Source organism: Bufo gargarizans, chromosome 2 (assembly GCF_014858855.1).
Source record: "Bufo gargarizans isolate SCDJY-AF-19 chromosome 2, ASM1485885v1, whole genome shotgun sequence".
NCBI classification, from domain to species: domain Eukaryota; kingdom Metazoa; phylum Chordata; class Amphibia; order Anura; family Bufonidae; genus Bufo; species Bufo gargarizans.
This window is the reverse complement of record NC_058081.1, coordinates 546,380,740-546,402,971: the sequence shown is the minus strand read 5'-3', so window position 1 is coordinate 546,402,971 and position 22,232 is coordinate 546,380,740. Positions and strand designations below refer to the sequence as shown.

Below are 22,232 nucleotides of genomic sequence, written 5' to 3'. Positions count from 1 at the left end.
AAAGCAAGGACCTAGTCTTGGCTGAGACTTGGCCATATTCCCAGTCTGAGCACCTTCAGCTCAGCTGGATGAGAAAAAGCTGAAACTATAGACATCCTCCAGAGCTCCAGGAAGAAAGCTTCCCCTGAGAATCCATCTGTGAGATAAATCCAGTGCCTAGGAGAAGCTATTTCCTACTCAGCTAGTCTGTCCCCACACAGCAGAATGTACCAGATAAGTGCAGAAGCTAATCCTGCCACAATTACAGAGCTACCAAGCAGACGTTTTTATCCTGCAAGCTCCACATTTAAAGCAGAAGTATTCATTCCTGCCAATGATTGCCAAAAACCTGCTGGGACCAAGAGACCAAAGCTGTATACTGCTTGGATGCAAGTTATGTCAAGTAAAGAAACGTTTGAACTTCATCTAAAGGTCTGGACATTATTTATTTTACAAAATCCCTCTATTACTCCTACTATCACTACACTCAAATTTATTGCAAGTGAGCCAGGAGCCAGGAGTCTGTATGGTCTGTGTAAAACTGGCCATGATGGGGTCCGACCAGTACTCCTACACTTGTGTCAGTGTCTAGGCTTTGATGTTCCGTCATGCATGGCTTTTCTTTATTATAGCAGGTGCACAGTTCTAGGTCTGCTCATTTCTCTAGCCATCATCATGCTGTGTATCTCCTTGCCTACCCCTACGGCTAAACAGCTTTTCTGTCAGGTGTCTACTTTACGCAGTGCCATATTACACTAACACAACAATAATACGTTTTGGGGCTTTCATCACCTATGTTACTGAGTCACAGAAGTACAGTACAGCAGCTTTAGGGTGTAGCATGACATAGAGCTGGGCACGTCTTATGTTTTATGGGATGGGCATAGTGTTCAAAGTAAGTATCTATTGATATATCTTTTCTTTTATGCTCTCCTCTTCTTTGAAGCTCCACAAGTTTTAACTTGTTTCAAGTTAAGTTGGCTTTGTGTTCGGGTACAGCACAGCAGTAGATGACAAAGTAGGTCTTCTTAGTATGACACCGTCTTTATGTTCTAGCTGATGTGACAATAAGTTGCATCTCATATACTGCCATATAGTACCATATTTATTTCAGTGAACCAGAAGACTGTATGATTTTCCTCTACAACCTTTTACAGGTTTTATTTTCTGTGGAGACACTATGGACACCGACTATTTCCAACACAAAGGGATTTCCTTTGCTTCTCTGATGTACTCGCCAGAAAGGCTGCAGTACCTGGAGAAAGAATTTCATGTTCGTGATGATGACGTCTACATTGTTTCGTATCCCAAGTCAGGTATGATTATTAGAAAAAGCTCATGTTTTGTTTTTGCCAAAGATCATGAAGCCGCTAAACTGAATATTAAAGAAGCCTCTTTTATTCCATCTAGTTACATTCGATAAATAGTTGTTACGTTAATCCTTTGTTACTGGTGGCTTTATTACAGATTTATACTGTAAGTTCAGTTATGGTCCCATTGTGCCACATGACTGCACTTTAACTCTCCAAGTTCTACTGTAAACTGGAAGTCAATCTCTCTATGCATTCCTATGAGACTAACATTGAGCATCTCATAGACTTTCATAGAGAGGCAGACAATATAAAGTTCAGAGAATCACTGTGCAGGCTACATGATACAATGGGGAACTGGAACAGAACTTATAAAACCACAAGATACACAGCCATATACCTGATCTACTTTATAAACAGATCAATTACATATTCGCAGAGGGTGACTAACTTGTATATTTAGTGTGATTGGTTATGAGACATTTGTTAGAGGAACAGATCAACCTTATTTACTGGACATGATAAGAAGTCCATGACTTATCAACAGTTTTTGTTTAAAGGGGTTTTCCAGTACTTTAATGTGGATATCCTCTCCCTAGGATAGGTTATCAATGTCTGATCAGCAGGGGTCTGACATCCTACACACCTCCCAATCAGGTGTTCTGCAGTTCTCACAGTTCTGTCCATCTCTGTATTGGACAGAGCCGGTCACTGTTCACTTCAGTGGTAGCAGTGCTGCAGTAACCAGCTCCGTCCACTACACAATGGTTGGATGATTAGCGGGGTTGCATGGTGTTGGATCCCCACCGATCATATACTGATGGTCAATTCTGAGGATAGGCCATCAATAATAAAGGGGTGGTCTCACTTCAGCAAATGCCATTTATCATGTAGACAAGGTTAATTCAAGGCACTTGCTAATGTATTGTGACTGTCCATATTACCTTCTTTACTGACTTGATTCATTTTTCCATCACATTATACATGGCTCATTTCTAGGGGTTACCACCACCCTGCAATCCAGTAGCAGTGGCCGTACTTCCACACTATAGGAAAAAGCACTGGCCTCTCTGGTCACCTCATATCTGCACTGCAGCGGAGGCCTCAACCTGGTCCTAGGGGAATTTAATATGCAATTGTTGGATCGTTTCTCCCATAGATTGCAATGAATTATCATTACAGTCTATAGAAGATTAATTAAGGTTCTATGGAGTCCTGCCACAGATAGAGCTCCATAGGAACATAGCTGTGGCAGAGCATTCACAAGGACCAAGGCCACCACAACAACCAAACATCTCCCCCGATCTCAGCGCAGGGGAGCTGTTCTGATCCCAGGAGCACATTGCTCCCGGGAAAAGTCCTCTCAGATGCCATGTTGAACATGGCATCTGAGGGGTTAAATGTCCATGATTGGCCTTATCAGTGCCTCGGGGTGTCTGCAGTGTAATACAGCTGCTGAGCGGGCGCCGTGTTTCAAAATAAGAGGACCTCTAACCTCTACTGACATGTCTGTCTGCCACTGGAAGCACTGATTGGACAGTGTCAGAATGTTTAGGGACACACTTCCAGCTGGTAACACCCAGTTGTACATTTATTAATAGGCCTCTAGAAGGAATAGTAGATGAACAAAACAAAAAAGAGTTATAAGAAAAGATGCTCCAGAGTTGTTACTTCATGGGAAATGCAAGTAGTTACTAAAACAGTGTCAAATGAGGTGACAGGTCCTCTTTAAATGGGACTGTTGAAAGATGACTACCCATGGAGCAGCCTTCTGATCAGCTGACTACAATTCTTTACTCATATTCCACAGCGCTGAGGTTATCAGTCATCTCAATCCCTGTCCCCAGAGGGGTTTACATAATACTTTCACAATCTCAGACTCGCACATTAAGGCCAGTTTCATAGAAAGCTACCATTCTGTTTTTGTAGTGCAGGAGGAAATCATGAGTACAAGGTGGAAGTCCTCAGCAGCACTGAAAAGAATGACACTGCCACGGTTTTCACATGCAGTAATGCAAAGTGGCTTTCTATAGCGGCAGCTACAATGCATTTGGAAAATCTTCAGACTCTTTCACTTTTTTCTCATTTTGTTATGTTGCGGTCTTGTGCCAAAAAAAATCAATAAAAAAAATCAAGTTTTCCCCATCATTCTGCACACCCCATAATGAGAAAATGAAAACAGAATAAAATAAAAAAATATTCCAAATTAAGGCCTGTTTAAATCTGCATTTAAGCCTGCCAGGTCAGTCACTGCTGCTGTGGGCTGCTGGAATTCCGTCTGACCTCATTTACTATAATAAGGACCAGCGGAGATTGGCCGCAACCTGGCAAACAGGTTGCGGACGGATCTGCGCTGGTCCCCGTTATAGTAAATAATGCCGGATGAAATACCAGCAGTGCACTGCACTGACTGATCCAGTAGGCTGTCCCCGGTCAAAACAGTCATCCAGATCTGCTTAATGCAGATGTGAAACAGGCCTTATTAAAAAGGAAAAACTAAACTTTTGCATGGACATTTGAAATGTAGCTCGAGGGTCTCCCATTTCTCTTGATCTAGATGTTTCTACACCTCGAATGGAGTCCTCCTGTGGTAAATTCAGTTGATTGGACTGATTTGAAAAGACACAGCCCTGATTCACAGCTGACAATGTACTGTATATCAAAGCAAAAAGAAAGCCACGAGGAGGAAAGAACTGCCTGTAGAGCTCAGAGACAGGATTGTGTCTAGACACATATCTGTGAAAGGGTACAAAACACTTATGCTGCAATGAAAGTTCCCAAGAGCACACTGGCCTCAATAATTCATAAACAGAAGAAGTTTGGAACAACCAGGACTCTTCCTAGAGCTGGTCAACCCTCCAAACTAAGTAATTGTGGGAGAAAGGCCTTGGTAAGAGAGATAATCTAACCCAATGGCTGAGCTCCAAAGATCCTGTGTACAGATGAGAGAACCTTCCAGAAGGCCAAGCATCACTGCAGCACTCCATCAATCTGGGCTTTATGGCAGAATGGCCAGAAAGAAGCCTCTCCTCAGTAAAAGACACAAGAATGCCTGCCTAGAGTGGCAGGTATAGTCAGGGGCAATGAGATGAGGCACAGTGGCTAGCATAGTCAGGAGACATTATGGCTGCTAATGTAATGAGGCACTGTGGCTGGCAATGTGAAGCATGCTGCGCTATTTGCTGCGGCCAAAAAACGTTCCGTTCCGGAACGGAAGACATCCTGATGCATCCTGAAGGACGGACTGTCCATTCAGAATGCATTAGGATAATCCTGATCAGTATTCTTCCTGCATAGAGCCCCGACGACGGAACTCTATGCCGGAAGAAAAGAACGCAGATGTAAAAGAGCCCTTAGCTTGCTGCCCATCAGATTTACAGTGCTATACAGTGCTATATTATTTTTTCCGCAACTCAGACAACCCCTTTAATGTCATGACTCTCTGTGGCTGGCATAGTTAGGCTACTTTCACACTAGCGTTCGGGGCTCCGCTTGTGAGCTCTGTTTGAAGGGGCTCACAAGCGGCCCCGAACGCTTCCGTCCAGCCCTAATGCATTCTGAGTGGATGCAGATCCGCTCAGAATGCATCAGTCTGGCAGCGTTCAGCCTCCGCTCCGCTCAGCAGGCGGACACCTGAACGCTGCTTGCAGGCAAGCGGATCCGTCCAGACTTACAATGTAAGTCAATGGGGACGGATCCGTTTGAATATGACTCACTATGGCTCAATTTTCAAACGGATCCGTCCCCCATTGACTTTCAATGTAAAGTCTGGACGGATCTGTCTGAGGCTACTTTCACACTATTTAACAATATAATGCAGACGGATCCGTTCTGAACGGAGCCACCGTCTGCATTATATGAGCGGATCCGTCTCAGACGGATCCGCTCTGAACGCAAGTGTGAAAGTAGCCTAAGGGGGCACTATGGCTGTCAATGTCATGACTCAATGTGGCTGGCACAGTCAGGGACCACTGTGGGTGGCAATGTGCTAAGACACTGTATTAGTGGCCTAGAACTGATAATGTAAGTAAATTGCAGCTACTGACTGTGGTTAAACTGTTGCAAAAGCCTCTTCTAACTTTTACATTTTTTGCCACGTGTTGCTGTAGGTAGAGGTAGGAAGTTAGAATTGTGATTTGGAGTAAAATACATTATACATCAACATCAGGGTCAGTCTGGGTCATCAGAGTACCAGAGTATCCTCCGGTGGGCCCAGACTCTGGGGCTCTCAGCATCGGAGTGAAGTGTATACAGGACCTTAAGGGCTCTGTTTTATTAGCAGTCCATCATTATCAGAGTTTGGGCCCACCAGAGGATCCTCTGGTGCTCTGGCAGGCCAGTCCAATAGTTGGCCGCAGAACTCCAGGAGAAAAAAAATCTATTTGGTGCTGAGATAATCATTTGTCTATTTCTTTGATTCAAAATCTATTAGGTACTATTGATGATATGGCAGAATAATTTCCTCTGCTGGGCCCAAAGAACTGAGACAGGCCCTGATATCAAAGACATCTATAACAATTTATGGTTAAGCCTCACTATACTGTGGTTATATGGTTAAGCCTCACTATACTGTGGTTATATGGTTAAGCCTCACTATACTGTGGTTATATGGTTAAGCCTCACTATACTGTGGTTATATGGTTAAGCCTCACTATACTCACCTCACCCTGAAGCAGAGTTTAGGGCCGTTTACTGTGTCTGGCCATGGTCATAGCCAGGCTATCTATCTATCTATCTATCTATCTATCTATCTGTCCTTGTCTATCTAGAAGTCCAAATTGCAAGCAGAACAGGAGATCATTTATAAGGATGAAGAACTGCTGTGTGTCACAGGTACGCACACTCCAGTGGAACTACCCAGGGTGCATACCCACTGCATCTAAGCATAACCCACATGCAGTGCTATGTGTTTACAGCAGTTCTCCAGCACCTGTTGTTATCAAGAGGGCCCATTATATACCCTTTAGGTGCTCCAAAGTCACCCTATTATCTATTTACATTATGTTATCTAGTATTTTTTTTTGCTTTTAAGCTCATAACTTGGTTATGAGCACGCGCAGTACGATCTGATACACGCCAAGGCTCCATGTTCTATACCAGTGATGGGCAAACTGCGGCTCTCCAGATGTTGTAAAACTACAAATCCCATCATGCCCTGCTGTAGGCTGATAGCTGTAGGTCGAGGCCATGTATTCACATTCACATGGACCGATAAATATTGTGCACTTGTACGTATTCAGTTGCTTGAGAATAGTACCAGTAAGAGGACTGAAACGTCACTTCTTGGTTTATCTATCTATTATCTATCTATCTCATTATCAACAATACATAAAATATTGGGCAGCACTGCAGACAAATGGAAAGACGGAGTGCCAGCGGCCACGGAAGAGATCCAACATCCAGATCAAATATAAAAATAAGAAAATCCACAGCACTTCCAAAAAACTGTTGATGTGTTTATTGCACCAGGTGCAACGTTTCGGTCCTCTCAATGGAACCAAAACGATTATCTATCTATCTCATTATCTATCTATTGTCTGGTGAATAAAAAGAAACTTTGATTTTATGCCCTGGATGTGCTGTGGAATTTCTTCTGTCTACCTATCTCTCTCTCATTATCTCTCCATCTCTCTCTCATTATCTCTCCATCTCTCTCATTATCTCTCCATCTCTCTCTCTCATTATCTCTCCATCTCTCTCATTATATCTCCATCTCTCTCTCATTATCTCTCCATCTCTCTCTCTCATTATCTCTCCATCTCTCTCATTATATCTCCATCTCTCTCATTATATCTCCATCTCTCTCATTATATCTCCATCTCTCTCTCATTATCTCTCCATCTCTCTCTCATTATCTCTCCATCTCTCTCATTATCTCTCCATCTCTCTCTCTCATTATCTCTCCATCTCTCTCATTATCTCTCCATCTCTCTCTCTCATTATCTCTCCATCTCTCTCATTATATCTCCATCTCTCTCTCATTATCTCTCCATCTCTCTCTCTCATTATCTCTCCATCTCTCTCATTATATCTCCATCTCTCTCTCATTATCTCTCCATCTCTCTCTCATTATCTCTCCATCTCTCTCTCATTATCTCTCCATCTCTCTCATTATCTCTCCATCTCTCTCTCATTATCTCTCCATCTCTCTCTCATTATCTCTCCATCTCTCTCATTATCTCTCCATCTCTCTCTCATTATCTCTCCATCTCTCTCATTATATCTCCATCTCTCTCTCATTATCTCTCCATCTCTCTCTCATTATCTCTCCATCTCTCTCTCATTATCTCTCTCTCATTATCTCTCCATCTCTCTCTCATTATCTCTCCATCTCTCTCTCTCATTATCTCTCCATCTCTCTCTCATTATCTCTCCATCTCTCTCTCATTATCTCTCCATCTCTCATTATCTATCTATCTCTCTATCTCTCATTATCTATCTCCTTTTGTGGATAAATAAGGAATGATATACAAGATACAAAAAGAAGCAAGTGGCAGCAGGACGCTGCGGACTACAACACAGGAAATGTATACAATTGGACAGACAACCAAGAATCGCAACCACACAATTTCAAGATGGGAAAGAGGAACAGCACGAAAGGATCCGCACAAAGTGAGCAAAAAAAATCTTTTTTTAGAGAAACCATTCGATCAATCTGGAAAAAAGCAACTCGATGTGGTGGAAGAAGGCGACATAAAAAACAAAAAGACCAGTGGCAAGAAACAGCCGCTGAAAAGAAAGAACATACAGACATGAACATTGTGGTAAATATTTCCTCACATGTTTCATCGGACATACAATTGAAATTATTAACCAAGAGCTTGAACTTTTGTCCTAATGTGAGTACTGACTGGTTACAATTAGAAATCGGTTTACACCAGTTTTTCCGCAGGCTAAAGCTCAAAACCTGGTTTGCTTCACATTCATCACAACACAAAGATATGACTACTGATTTAAAGTTATACTGTGTAATATTTCAATAATATAATTTTTGCTTCATTGATAATTACTAGCCTTTATACATCTATCAGACACACCTTTGGTATTGAGGTGGTGAAACAGGCCCTAACACATTCATCCCTGTTGGCGGGATGCCAGGACTTTGTCCTGAGCCTCCTACACACAGTGCTGATTTGCAATTATTTTCTATTCAGTGATTATTTCTATATGCAGCGGAAGGGGATTGCCATGGGGTCGAATGTGGCCCTGACCTATGCAAACATGGTCGCCCTCCTAGAGGAGACGTTCAGACATGTTCATTAGGTGGTGGCGATACATAGATGACGTCTTCTTAACCCCTTAAGGACCCATGACGTACCGGTACGGAATGGTTCCCGAATCCTTAAAGACCCATGACGTACTGGTACGCCATGTGTATTTCCGATCACCGGAACCCAGTGCCTGCTCAAATAATTGAGCAGGCACCTTGGCTAAATGCGCGGGGGGGTCAATTCAGACCTGCTGTTTGCGGCTTTACCTGCGGTTTGCGGCGGCGTGTGGCGGTGCCATTGGGTCCCCATGCGGCTGTAAGGGGGCCCAGATGGCATGGAAGGCATCGCACTGTTTTTCCGTGACGAGCCTGTGATATCCAGCCCCCTGGATCTCACAGGCAGGAAGGTGTATGACTCATACAGCCAATACATTCCAATACAGAAGTATTGGAATGCATTGTAAAGGATTAGACCCCCAAAAGTTCAAGCCCCAAAGTGGGACAAAAGAAAAAGTGAAAAAAAAGTTGAAAAAATAAAGTTTTCCCCCCCAAAATTAAAAGTTTCAAGTTAAAATAAACAAAAACGTCATTTTCCCCAAATAAAGTAAAAAAAAAATTGGTAATAAATAGAAAAAATAAATAAAAAATGTATACATATTAGGTATCGCTGCGTCTGTATCGACCGGCTCTATAAACATATCACATGACCTAACCCCTCAGATGAACACAGCAAAAAATAAAAAATAAAAACTGTGCTAATAAACCATTTTTTGTCACCTTACATCACAAAAAGTGTAATAGCAATCGATCAAAAAGTCACACGCACCCCTAAATAGTGCCAATAAAACCGTCATCTCATCCCGCAAAAATACTACCCTACCCAAGTTAATCGCCCAAAAACTGAAAAAATTATGGCTTTCAGACTATGGAAACACTAAAATCATTGTGTAAAACTTACATAAATAAATAAAAAGTATACATATTAGATATCGCCGCATCCGTGACAACATGGTCTATAAAAATATCACATGATCTAACCTGTCAGATGAATGTTGTAAATAAAAAAAATAAAAAACTGTGCCAAAACAGCTATTTCTTGTTATCTTGCCTGACAAAAAGTGTAATATAGAGCAACCAAAAATCATATGTACCCTAAACTAGTACCAACAATACTTCCACCCTATCCCGTAGTTTCTAAAATGGGCCCACTTTCTGGGAGTTTCTACTCTAGGGTTGCATCAGGGGGGCTTCAAATGGGACCACTTTGTGTGACGCAGAAAAGGTGAACGGATGGACTCTACATGCCTGGTTCCCACCGTGAAGCATGGAGGAGGAGGTGTGATGGTGTGGGGGTGCTTTGCTGGTGGCACTGTTGGGGATTTATTCAAAATTGAAGGCATACTGAACCAGCATGGCTACCACAGCATCTTGCAGCGGCATGCTATTCCATCCGGTTTGCGTTTAGTTGGACCATCATTTATTTTTCAACAGGACAATGACCCCAAACACACCTCCAGGCTGTGTAAGGGCTATTTGACCATGAAGGAGAGTGATGGGGTGCTGCGCCAGATGACCTGGCCTTCACAGTCACCGGACCTGAACCCAATCAAGATGGTTTGGGGTGAGCTGGACCGCAGAGTGAAGGCAAAAGGGCCAACAAGTGCTAAGCATCTCTGGGAACTCCTTCAAGACTGTTGGAAGACCATTTCAGGTGACTACCTCTTGAAGCTCATCAAGAGAATGCCAAGAGTGTGCAAAGCAGTAATCAAAACAAAAGGTGGCTACTTTGAAGAACCTAGAATATGACATATTTTCAGTTGTTAACACTTTTTTGTTATGTACATAATTCCACATGTGTTAATTCATAGTTTTGATGCCTTCAGTGTGAATCTGCAATTTTCATAGTCATGAAAATAAAGAAAACTCTTCTTTGAATGAGAAGGTGTGTCCAAACTTTTGGTCTGTACTATATGTATGTATATATATATATATATATATATATATATATGGATATGGACCAGTTAAGTTTTCCTTATTGCAGTTAGGGGTCTATCTTGGGTCCGATCGAAAAAAATCCACATATATGAGAACAATCTGGGGGACATTTGATCACCCTGGTTTTATTGTATAATCACAACAGGAATGTGGTGTCCACGTCTCCCTTAAGTATGATGACTAGACCTTGCGGAGTTGCATGGATGTCTAGGAATAGACACCCAACAACAACTGCGGGTTTCCAATATGCTGTCATAGTATACATTTTGGAGTCTTCAATAAATGATGAGCTGTACAATTTGGGATTACTACTTGTTGGGAATACACAGTGCGTCCAGGAATGAATGCACAATGTTACCAGCAGGTCCCCGATATATAGTTTCATACGGCGACATCCGTGTGATAAATGTATGATTTCGATTAATATATGGTGGATCGGCCCTTTGATATACTCCTCTGTTTTGTAGTATACATATAGTTAGTATGATGAAAAAGTTTTTTATGGTGTCAATCATACTTTCATTCTCCCTGTATACATGGCATATATAATTCTATATTTATACAATCTTATATTTAGGCTTCTTTGAAGTAATTTAAATTATATATTACGATCTTGTGTTCATATACTAATTTATCTTTTGTGTTTGTGCCGTGCATTGGTCCCATGAATAGAGTTGTTGTTACCATGGGAGGCTTGCGGTACAGACCTTGTTGTGGTTGAGCACATTATGTCACTTCGATGCGGTCACGTGATCGGACTTGGGATCATGTGACCGGACTTGCGATAGCGTGACTGGTACATCCGAAAGCGCAATGGGCAATTTACATCGAATTTGGACATGCGCATTGATGAATACAAAACGCTCTATGTGGACCGGATCCCTGCCGACCTTGTGGTATTGTTTTAGGTATTGGCACACATGTTTTTAATACTAATTATGACATCACTTATGAATTATGCTCTATAATATTATGAATATATATGTGAACATTGGTTTTTGACATATGTATAGCTTCAGTTTAACATGCACTAGCACTTTCACGTTGTGATTTGATGAAAAGATGTGAAATTTTAGTTGATATGTTTTTGATATGGTTAATTATACAGTTGGATTAATAATTATGTTAACCTGTATAAATAAGCACAAGGCACCATTGCACTTTGTCACTGCTTGAGAAAGGTCCCAGCAAGTGGCCCGAAACGTCGCTGTCTGGTGAATAAAAGTGTCTACTTGGATTTCACGCCTTGAATGTGCCATGAAATTTCTTTATCTATTGATACCCTGGGGGTGGATCGTCCCTACAGCCGCTGGCACTCTACACTTACTAGCTAAACTGTGATGCTGCCCAGTTTTTATTTCTTAAAGATCTATCTATCTATCTATCTATCTATCTATCTATCTATCTATTTATCTATCTATCTATCTATCTAGTGAATCATCAACAGGATAATAGAATTGAGAGTGAAAAATCTACTTGTGTTATATCATGTTTACTACTGCAGTAAATGAGTTTTATAGATTTTTTGCTTTGTTTGTTGAAAATCGTCAATAAAAAAAGTCACACTCCCAGTGGTACTTTGGAACCAAATGAGTTTGGGAAATGTTGTTTTACAGTACAAAATAATTTATGAAGTTATTGCGTGAAGTCTTGCAAGACTTCACGAAGAAATAACTTCGGCTCATCGGAGCCAATACATTCTAATACTGTATGGCGCATAAATGTCCACTCAACCCTCACCCGCTGAAGACAAGCTCATGCTCACACATTTTTGCCGTGCTGCGGCCGGTGGACATGCAGTAGCACAGATCCGGCAGGCTGTTCTTCTGCTGGAACAGCCTGCCGGAAAGGGCTACCCCGCAGGTGTGAAAGTAGCCTAATACTGTTATTGAAGCTGTAATACTTCTTATTTCCTTAAATACTTAATATTTCTCGGTCTTTTATTTCAGCTATACAGACAGAGCGGCACTTAGAACTTAAAATTGGCCCTGGAAAAAAAACCTACAAGTGGCCCCATATTGTAGGCAAGGCCATATTGAGAAAAGGCAGGGTAACACAAGAAGGCAGTGATATAACACAAGTAGGTAGTGCTATACTATAGTGCAGCACAAAATACCACCCCAGCAAAACCAAATACCACTGTGCAGCATAACATGCTGCCCTATCACCATACTCAGGACGGCAATACAGTTGAGGGCACATGGCCAGGTGCATGAGTACCTGCTGCTCCTAGCAGTAATTAATGCTGAGAGCATAAGATCGTTATGTACCTGGACAGCGGTCATTAGGAGGGCTTGGGTAAGCCACTGGGCATTGGCCCACCAGGGAATTTCCCTGTAGGGTCTATGGCCAGTACGCCTTTGTATACAAAGTTGGAGTAATAGGGGGTTAACTTGTTCGATCAGCTGGGTTATGTGATCACTGACATGTTTTAAATAGGAAGTATTTGTATGTTAGTTATTAGTTAGGTCATGATTGAGAACCGGTCAGTTCGAAACATGTAGACCAGAAACATGGTACTGTGTTCTTGGTATGTTTTTAAAGGTTTTTCATTAAAGGGAACCTGTCACCTAGAAATGCATATTAAACCACCAGCAGTACCTTATTGCAGCCTATAGTATGATTATAATGGTGTCTGTTTCTTTTCTGTGCAATGTGGCAAAAGTCTGTAAAAATACTTTTATTCAACGGGCCACGCTATTTAAACGATAGTCTTGAAGTCAACGGGGCAGCGGCTGTCTCTCCTGAAGTCAAGCGCACCCCACTCCCTTTACCTCCCCATAGCGTTTGATTCCTTTACTGCCGGTTGCTTGAATGTAGTCTTGCACATGCGCGGACTCTCGCTTTTGAACAATAACTCATAACGGAATGGAACAGTGCGCGGGCGCCGGTATTGCAGGGACATAGAAACATAGAATGTGTCGGCAGATAAGAACCATTTGGCCCGTCTAGTCTGCCCAATATACAGAATACTATGAATAGCCCTTGGCCCTATCTTATATGAAGGATGGCCTTATGCCTATCCTATGCATGCTTAAACTCCTCCACTGTATTTGCAGCTACCACTTCTGCAGGAAGGCTATTCCATGCATCCACTACTCTCTCAGTAAAGTAATACTTCCTGATATTACTTTTAAACCTTTGCCCCTCTAATTTAAAACTATGTCCTCTTGTAGCAGATTTTCTTCTTTTAAATATTCTCTCCTCTTTTACCTTGTTGATTCCCTTTATGTATTTAAAAGTTTCTATCATATCCCCTCTGTCTCGTCTTTCTTCCAAGCTATACATGTTAAGATCCTTTAATCTTTCCTCGTAAGTTTTATCCTGCAATCCATGTACCAGTTTAGTAGCTCTTCTCTGAACTCTCTCCAAAGTATCAATATCCTTCTGGAGATATGGTCTCCAGTACTGAGCACAATACTCCAAATGAGGTCTCACTAGTGCTCTGTAGAGCGGCATGAGCACCTCCCTCTTTCTACTAGTAATGCCTCTCCCTATACACCCAAGCATTCTGCTAGCATTTCCTGCTGCTCTATGACATTGTCTGCCTACCTTTAAGTCTTCTGAAATAATGACACCTAAATCCCTTTCCTCAGATACTGAGGTTAGGACTGTATCACTGATTTTATATTCTGCTCTTGGGTTTTTACGCCCCAGGTGCATTATCTTGCACTTATCAACATTCAATTTTAGTTACCAGATTTCTGACCATTCCTCTAGTTTTCCTAAATCCTTTTCCATTTGGTGTATCCCTCCAGGAACATCAACCCTGTTACAAATCTTTGTGTCATCAGCAAAAAGACACACCTTACTATCGAGGCCTTCTGCAATTTCGCTGATAAAGATATTAAACAATATGGGTCCCAGAACAGATCCCTGAGGTACCCCACTGGAAACAAGACCATAGTCTGAATATACTCCATTGACTACAACCCTCTGTTGTCTGTCCCCCAGCCACTGCCTAATTCACTTAACAATATGGGAGTTCAAGCCCAAAGACTGTAATTTATTGATAAGCCTTCTATGTGGGACAGTATTAAAAGCCTTATCAAAGTCTAGATAAGCGATGTCTACTGCACCTCCGCCATCTATTATTTTAGTCACCCAATCAAAAAAATCAATAAGATTAGTTTGACATGATCTCCCTGAAGTAAACCCATGCTGTTTTTCATCTTTCCATCCATGGGATTTTAGATGTTCCACAATCCTCTCCTTAAGTGTCATGGCTGAGGATGGGGAAAACCCTCAGCCGTGCGGTGCCAGGTGATGGTAAGGTTGCTACTTGGCCAGAACCACAGAATTAGGGAGCACGTCACCTCCTAGCGCTTCCCTAATCTGACCCTGACTCCTAGCTGCATGAGCCACCCTTAAAGGTAGGAGGGCCCATGCTCAGAAACCTCGGATCCCTACTGACCCTCCGTCGTTCCCTGAACTAGGAGCTGGGTAGACAGCCTCCTGGATACGGAAAAACAGGAGTCTAAAGTGGCCAAGCTACAAGGGGAACAGAAACAACTTATGGCAGTGACAGGCAAATGCAACCAACACAACACTTACCTGCCACAGACAACAAAACCTGAAACCCATGTGCAAGTGCTGCTGTTCAGAACACAAACAAACACAGCACACACCAGACATCACACAGAAACCCAGGTTTTGTTGTCTGTGGCAGGTGAGTGTTGTGTTGGTTGCATTTGCCTGTCACTGCCATAAGTTGTTTCTGTTCCCCTTGTAGCTTGGCCACTTTAGACTCCTGTTTTTCCGTATCCAGGAGGAACGGGCTGTCTACCCAGCTCCTAGTTCAGTGAACGACGGAGGGTGGCTTCACTACCCTGCCTGGTGTAGGAAGGGTTAACTCCCTTCTTTCTGTGTGAACCCTGGGTGTGTCTGAGTATGGGTGTGGCTACTTTGGGCTATAAAGCCTCTGCTTAGAGCAGTTGTCAGAGGGGGTTCTTCAGCCATGCAGTGCTGGAGACATCCTCCTGGGTAATCACCATCTGCCAGTGGGGGCCACCCTTCTGGTCATAAAATTATGTTACACGGTGTTATGAAGGTGTGTGTGGGGTTTCCTTATTATTGCAGCTTATGGTCCTGGGTTCCTGTGTGATGTCTGGCGTGTGCTGTGTTTGTGTCACAACCATGTTTATGGCCGTGACTCCTTGGGAGCCGCATACAGTTGCCCGCGGTTTGGGTTGTTGTGTCAACCGCAGCGGGAGGCATAATGTTGTTTGCCTCAGGTGCGGTTGCCGCGGACAACAGGAGTATGTGCGGTTTCCTTGGAGTTGTGTGCGTGTATGTATGCACTTTTGTATGTCTGTGTGCACTTTGTTTTATGTGTGGTGTGCACTGACATCTTTCCTTCACTGTGGCTGTCCGTGGCAACGTTTGATTGTATGGTGTACATGTGGTGGCAGTGTCCCGGCCTTCGGGCTGACTCCCAGGGCATGGTTGCCAACCATGTCGTTGCCTGCGGCAACAGCCACAGTGTGTTCTTGAGTTGGACACTTTCCCTTTAAGTTGGTGTTTCCCTTCCCTGGTGCTGGAAGGGTTAACTCCCTTCCAAGTGTGTGTGTGAGTCACTGGGTGTTTCTGACTGTGGGGTGTGGCTACATGGGCTATAAAGTCTCAGTCCAGATCAGTTCTCTGGTGGGGTACTCCAGGCATGTTGCTGGAGTCGTCCTCCTGGTATCCTGTAACCTTCCTTCTAGTAAGGGCCACCCTTCCGGTCATAAATCCATTACCTTGATGTTTTGTTGATGTCCTATGTCTTTGGTTTTTAGTGCAGCTATGGATGTCCTGGTTCCTGAGTGTTCTTATGTGTGTGTTGTTTGTCTTATGTTTGTGTGGACAGCGATTTCTGAGCACGGGTTCCAGTCAGCAAGGCTGTGGCAGGTTAGTGCGGAACTGTTTGGTTCACCTGTCATATCCATAGATCTGTTTATGTTCCCCATCTTCATGCTGCTTGGCCAGTGAGACTCCTGTTCCTCTGTGCCGAGGAGGAACAGGTCGTCTTACCCTGCTTCTTAGTTCAGGGCCATCCTGAGGGCTTGTCGGGACTATTAGGTTCCAGAGTATGAGCCCTCCTACCATCAGGGTCGGCTCATACGGACAGGAGACAGGGTCAGTGTTAGGGACGCAATAGGAGGTGACCTGCTCCCTAATTCTGTTGCCCTGGCCGAGTAGCGACCGGACATCTTCTGGCATCGCACGGCTGAGGGTTTCCCCCATCCTCAGCCGTGACAGTTTGTTTGTGTTCTGAACAGCAGCACTTGCACATGGGTTTCAGGTTTTGTTGTCTGTGGCAGGTGAGTGTTGTGTTGGTTGCATTTGCCTGTCACTGCCATAAGTTGTTTCTGTTCCCCTTGTAGCTTGGCCACTTTACACTCCTGTTTTTCCGTATCCAGGAGGAACGGGCTGTCTACCCGGCTCCTAGTTCAGGGAACGACGGAGGGTCAGTAGGGATCCGAGGTTCCTGAGCATGGGCCCTCCTACCTTTTAAGGGCGGCTCATGCAGCTAGGAGTCAGGGTCAGATTAGGGAAGCGCTAGGAGGTGACCTGCTCCCTAATTCTGTGGTTCTGGCCAAGTAGCAACCTTACCATCACCTGGCACCGCACAGCTGAGGGTTTTCCCCATCCTCAGCCATGACAGTATGACCAGAAAGGTTCCTCATGTGGCGTTTCGCCTACGAAAGAGGGTGCAGCATGTACCGCCATCTGCGGAAGGGGTGCATGCGCGTTCTCCGGAGGGAGAGCGTTATGGGGTTCACCGTTAACGGCGCGGTTGGTGGCTTTTTCCCCGCCACCTTGCTATCCGTGTCTATGTTGGTGACCCCTCGTCCCTCTCAGGGTTCCTTGCTCTGGTTGTCTGCTGGCAGTATTCCTTGGTATACCTGCTAGGTGCTGGTCTGGGAGTGTCTGCTGGCAGCGACCTGGAGTAGGAACGTTTTCCTGAGTTGGACGCGGTGTCCAGTGTCTCTGCTCCAGACTGCTTTGGTGGCTGGCTGCCTGGGACCTAGGTGACGGTCCAGGTATGTTGGCGGCAGTTCTGGAGGAGGATACGGGTACATGTCGGGCAGTGCCTCCAGTTGTTCTTTCCTCCAGTCTGCTTTGGTGGCTGACGACCTGGGACCGTTGTGTCGGTCCAGGTTTGTTGGCGGCAGTTCTGGAGGGAGACACTGGCGGTTATCAGGCATTGCTCCTCCCTGTTTGGCCCCACCAGCTTCTCCTTTTCAGTTGGGGGGGGCTTTGAGGGGTGGGAGTGTCACGACCCATGGTCATGGTCGTGACTGTTGATCCGCATGCGGTTGCCTGAGGTTCGGTTCTATTGTCAACCACATGGTGAGGGCTGCTTGTAGGTTGCCTCATGTGTGGTTGCCGCTGGCAACTTGTTTGGGTACTTGGCAGTATAGCAGCCTGAGCTGTTGCTAGGCAGCTTACTGTCAAGTGCATGCGGTTTCACCTGTTGTGTGTGTGTGTATGTATGCACTTGGGAGCCGCATGCAGTTGCCCGCGGTCTGGGTGTTGTGTTAACCGCAGCTGGGGGCACTTAGTTGTATGCCTTAGTTGTATGCCTCAAGTGCGGACAACAGTTGTGCATGCGGTTGTCTTTGGCAATGTGTAGTTTTTTGTATGCACTTTGTCTGTTTGCTGTGCACGAGGTTATGTTTGTATGCACTAAGACACCTCCCTTCACTTGCATTTGTCCGCGGCAACGTCGGGTGTTGTGTACATGTGGTGGCAGTGTCTCGGCCTGCTGGCTGTTCTTCAGGACATGGTTGCCACGCATTCCGTTGCCGGCGGTAACAGGTGAGTGTGTTTGTGTGCTTTTCCCTTTGTGTGGCTTCACTACCCTGCCTGGTGTAGGAAGGGTTAACTCCCTTCTTTCTGTGTGAACCCTGGGTGTGTCTGAGTATGGGTGTGGCTACTTTGGGCTAAAAAGGCTCTGCTTAGAGCAGTTGTCAGAGGGGGTTCTTCAGCCATGCAGTGCTGGAGACATCCTCCTGGGTAATCACCATCTGCCAGTGGGGGCCACCCTTCTGGTCATAAAATTATGTTACACGGTGTTATGAAGGTGTGTGTGGGGTTTCCTTATTATTGCAGCTTATGGTCCTGGGTTCCTGTGTGATGTCTGGTGTGTGCTGTGTTTGTTTGTGTTCTGAACAGCAGCACTTGCACATGGGTTCCAGGTTTTGTTGTCTGTGGCAGGTGAGTGTTGTGTTGGTTGCATTTGCCTGTCACTGCCATAAATTGTTTCTGTTCCCCTTGTAGCTTGGCCACTTTAGACTCCTGTTTTTCCGTATCCAGGAGGAACGGGCTGTCTACCCAGCTCCTAGTTCAGCAAACGACAGAGGGTCAGTAGGGATCCAAGGTTCCTGAGCATGGGCCCTCCTACCTTTAAGGGTGGCTCATGCAGCTAGGAGTCAGGGTCAGATTAGGGAAGCGCTAGGAGGTGACCTGCTCCCTAATTCTGTGGTTCTGGCCAAGTAGCAACCTTACCATCACCTGGCACCGCACAGCTGAGGGTTTTCCCCATCCTCAGCCATGACAGTATGACCAGAAAGGTTCCTCACGTGGCATTTCACCTTCGAAAGAGGGTGCAGCATGTACCGCCATCTGCGGAAGGGGTGCATGCGCGTTCTCCGGAGGGAGAGCGTTATGGGGTTCACCGTTAACGGCGTGGTTGGTGGCTTTTTCCCCGCCACCTTGCTATCCGTGTCCGTGTTGGTGACCCCTCGTCCCTCTCAGGGTTCCTTGCTCTGGTCGTCTGCTGGCAGTATTCCTTGGTATACCTGCTAGGTGCTGGTCTGGGAGTGTCTGCTGGCAGCGACCTGGAGTAGGAACGTTTTCCTGAGTTGGACGCGGTGTCCAGTGTCTCTCCTCCAGACTGCTTTGGTGGCTGGCTGCCTGGGACCTAGGTGACGGTCCAGGTATGTTGGCGGCAGTTCTGGAGGAGGATACGGGTACATGTCGGGCAGTGCCTCCAGTTGTTCTTTCCTCCAGTCTGCTTTGGTGGCTGACGACCTGGGACCGTTGTGTCGGTCCAGGTTTGTTGGCGGCAGTTCTGGAGGGAGACACTGGCGGTTATCAGGCATTGCCCCTCCCTGTTGTTTGGCCCCACCAGCTTCTCCTTTTCAGTTGGGGGGGGCTTTGAGGGGTGGGAGTGTCATGACCCATGGTCATGGTCGTGACTCTTGATCCGCATGCGGTTGCCTGAGGTTCGGTTCTATTGTCAACCACATGGTGAGGGCTGCTTGTAGGTTGCCTCATGTCTGGTTGCCGCTGGCAACTTGTTTGGGTACTTGGCAGTATAGCAGCCTGAGCTGTTGCTAGGCAGCTTACTGTCAAGTGCATGCGGTTTCACCTGTTGTGTGTGTGTGTATGTATGCACTTGGGAGCCGCATGCAGTTGCCCGCGGTCTGGGTGTTGTGTCAACCGCAGCTGGGGGCACTTAGTTGTATGCCTCAAGTGCGGTTGCCACGGACAACAGTTGTGCATGCGGTTGTCTTTGGCAATGTGTAGTTTTTTGTATGCACTTTGTCTGTTTGTTGTGCACGAGGTTATGTTTGTATGCACTAAGACACCTCCCTTCACTTGCATTTGTCCGCGGCAACCTCGGGTGTTGTGTACACGTGGTGGCTGCTCTTCAGGACATGGTTGCCACGCATGCCGTTGCCGGCGGTAACAGGTGAGTGTGTTTGTGTGCTTTTCCCTTTGTGTGGCTTCACTACTCTGCCTGGTGTAGCAAGGGTTAACTCCCTTCTTTCTGTGTGAACCCTGGGTGTGTCTGAGTATGGGTGTGGCTACTTTGGGCTGTAAAGCCTCTGCTTAGAGCAGTTGTCAGAGGGGGTTCTTCAGCCATGCAGTGCTTGAGACATCCTCCTGGGTAATTACCATCTGCCAGTGGGGGCCACCCTTCTGGTCATAAAATTATGTTACACGGTGTTATGAAGGTGTGTGTGGGGTTTCCTTATTATTGCAGCTTATGGTCCTGGGTTCCTGTGTGATGTCTGGTGTGTGCTGTGTTTGTTTGTGTTCTGAACAGCAGCACTTGCACATGGGTTCCAGGTTTTGTTGTCTGTGGCAGGTGAGTGTTGTGTTGGTTGCATTTGCCTGTCACTGCCATAAGTTGTTTCTGTTCCCCTTGTAGCTTGGCCACTTTAGACTCCTGTTTTTCCGTATCCAGGAGGAACGGGCTGTCTACCCAGCTACTAGTTCAGGGAACGACGGAAGGTCAGTAGGGATCCGAGGTTCCTGAGCATGGGCCCTCCTACCTTTAAGGGCGGCTCATGCAGCTAGGAGTCAGGGTCAGATTAGGGAAGCGCTAGGAGGTGACCTGCTCCCTAATTCTGTGGTTCTGGCCAAGTAGCAACCTTACCATCACCTGGCACCGCACGGCTGAGGGTTTTCCCCATCCTCAGCCGTGACATTAAGTATGGTTTCCATTCATTTCCCCACTATTGATGTCAGGCTTACTGGCCTATAGTTGCCCGATTCCTCCCTACTAAGTTTCTTGTGAATGGGCACAACATTTTCTTATTTCATAGCGCACGCACAAGACTACATTCAAGCGTCCAGTAGTGAAGGAAATCCTATCAATCAAACTCTATGGGGAGGTAAAGGGGGCAGGGTGCACTTGACTTCAGGCGAGAAAGCCGCTGCCCCCTTGACTTCAAGACAATCGTTTATATAGCGTGGCCAGTTGAATAAAAGTATTTTTTAGACTTTTGTCGCATTGCACAAAAAAGACACAGAGACTTTTTTAAATCATGCTATAGACTGAAATAAGGTACTGCTGGCGGTTTAATATGCATTTTATAGGTGACAGGTTCCATTTAACGTGTGAAGTTTGATGATTTCACAGGCAGCCTGTGGTTGCAGATGCACACCTTGAAGGAGACATATACCTCAGTCAGGTTGTTGAGGGACATTACAGATGGTCATTGCTGATTAGTGATGAATCTGTGAGAACAGTGAGAAACGCATGTCTGTTGTATATTGCACTGGGAAGGGTTCAAAGGCTGGGATGGGTCAGACGTCAGCATGGGGTCTAGAGGATTGATTGTACGTTCAAGATTTTCAGTAATGTATGACCACAAGAGCGTGCTTCATTGTCATATGACAAGGTCTTTATACATTTGATTACAGGCTTTTAGAAACTGATGGTCTATTCTTAAGATGGGCCATCAATACTAAATCAGTGGGGATTAAACCCTGGACACCTTGGCAGTGGCGTGCCTAGGGTGTTTTGCACCCGGGGTGGGTCCTTTCTCTGGCACCCCTCCCAATACTTGACCACATACCTTTTACATCCAGGGACATCTCCTGTCATGTAGACCTTCTCTTTCCTCTTCTCCTCCGTTAGACCGCCATGACAAATTCTTTCAGCCGCATCTCATCTCTACAGAGTTTGTAACACAGACACGTTAGATTTCTCAATTTTCCATCAACCTCCCCATCCTGGTGTCCCCACAGTGTCATCCTGCTGCCACCTCCAATACTGTGCCCGTTGTGCCCCCCAATGCCCCAGGTACTATACTGCTGAAAACATAGTGACCCCAGTAGACATAATTGGGGTAATTTATCAAACTGGTGTAAAGTAGAACTGGATTTCCAAAACAGCTGTCAAAAATGAAAGGAGGAATCTGATTGGCTGCTATGGGCAACTCAGCCAGTTCTACTGTACACCAGTTTGATAAATTACCCCAAATGTCCCTATAGGGTCCACAGCAGCTATAATGTCC

General features: G+C 45.2%; 1 protein-coding gene across 2 annotated transcripts in view; it reads left to right on the top strand.

The window, feature by feature from the left end:
- The first annotated feature begins 747 nt into the window (after positions 1-747).
- The window catches only part of LOC122926658 (sulfotransferase 2B1-like), a 69,005-nt gene continuing 47,520 nt past the window's right edge, over positions 748-22,232 (top strand). Inside the window, exons 1-2 of one of the 2 annotated variants that reach the window (XM_044278101.1) lie at positions 748-874; positions 1,137-1,295. In XM_044278101.1, the coding sequence (XP_044134036.1) occupies positions 1,160-1,295 (136 nt within the window). In that variant the 5' untranslated portion in view covers positions 748-874; positions 1,137-1,159. The other variant, XM_044278099.1, reaches the window with a different exon arrangement.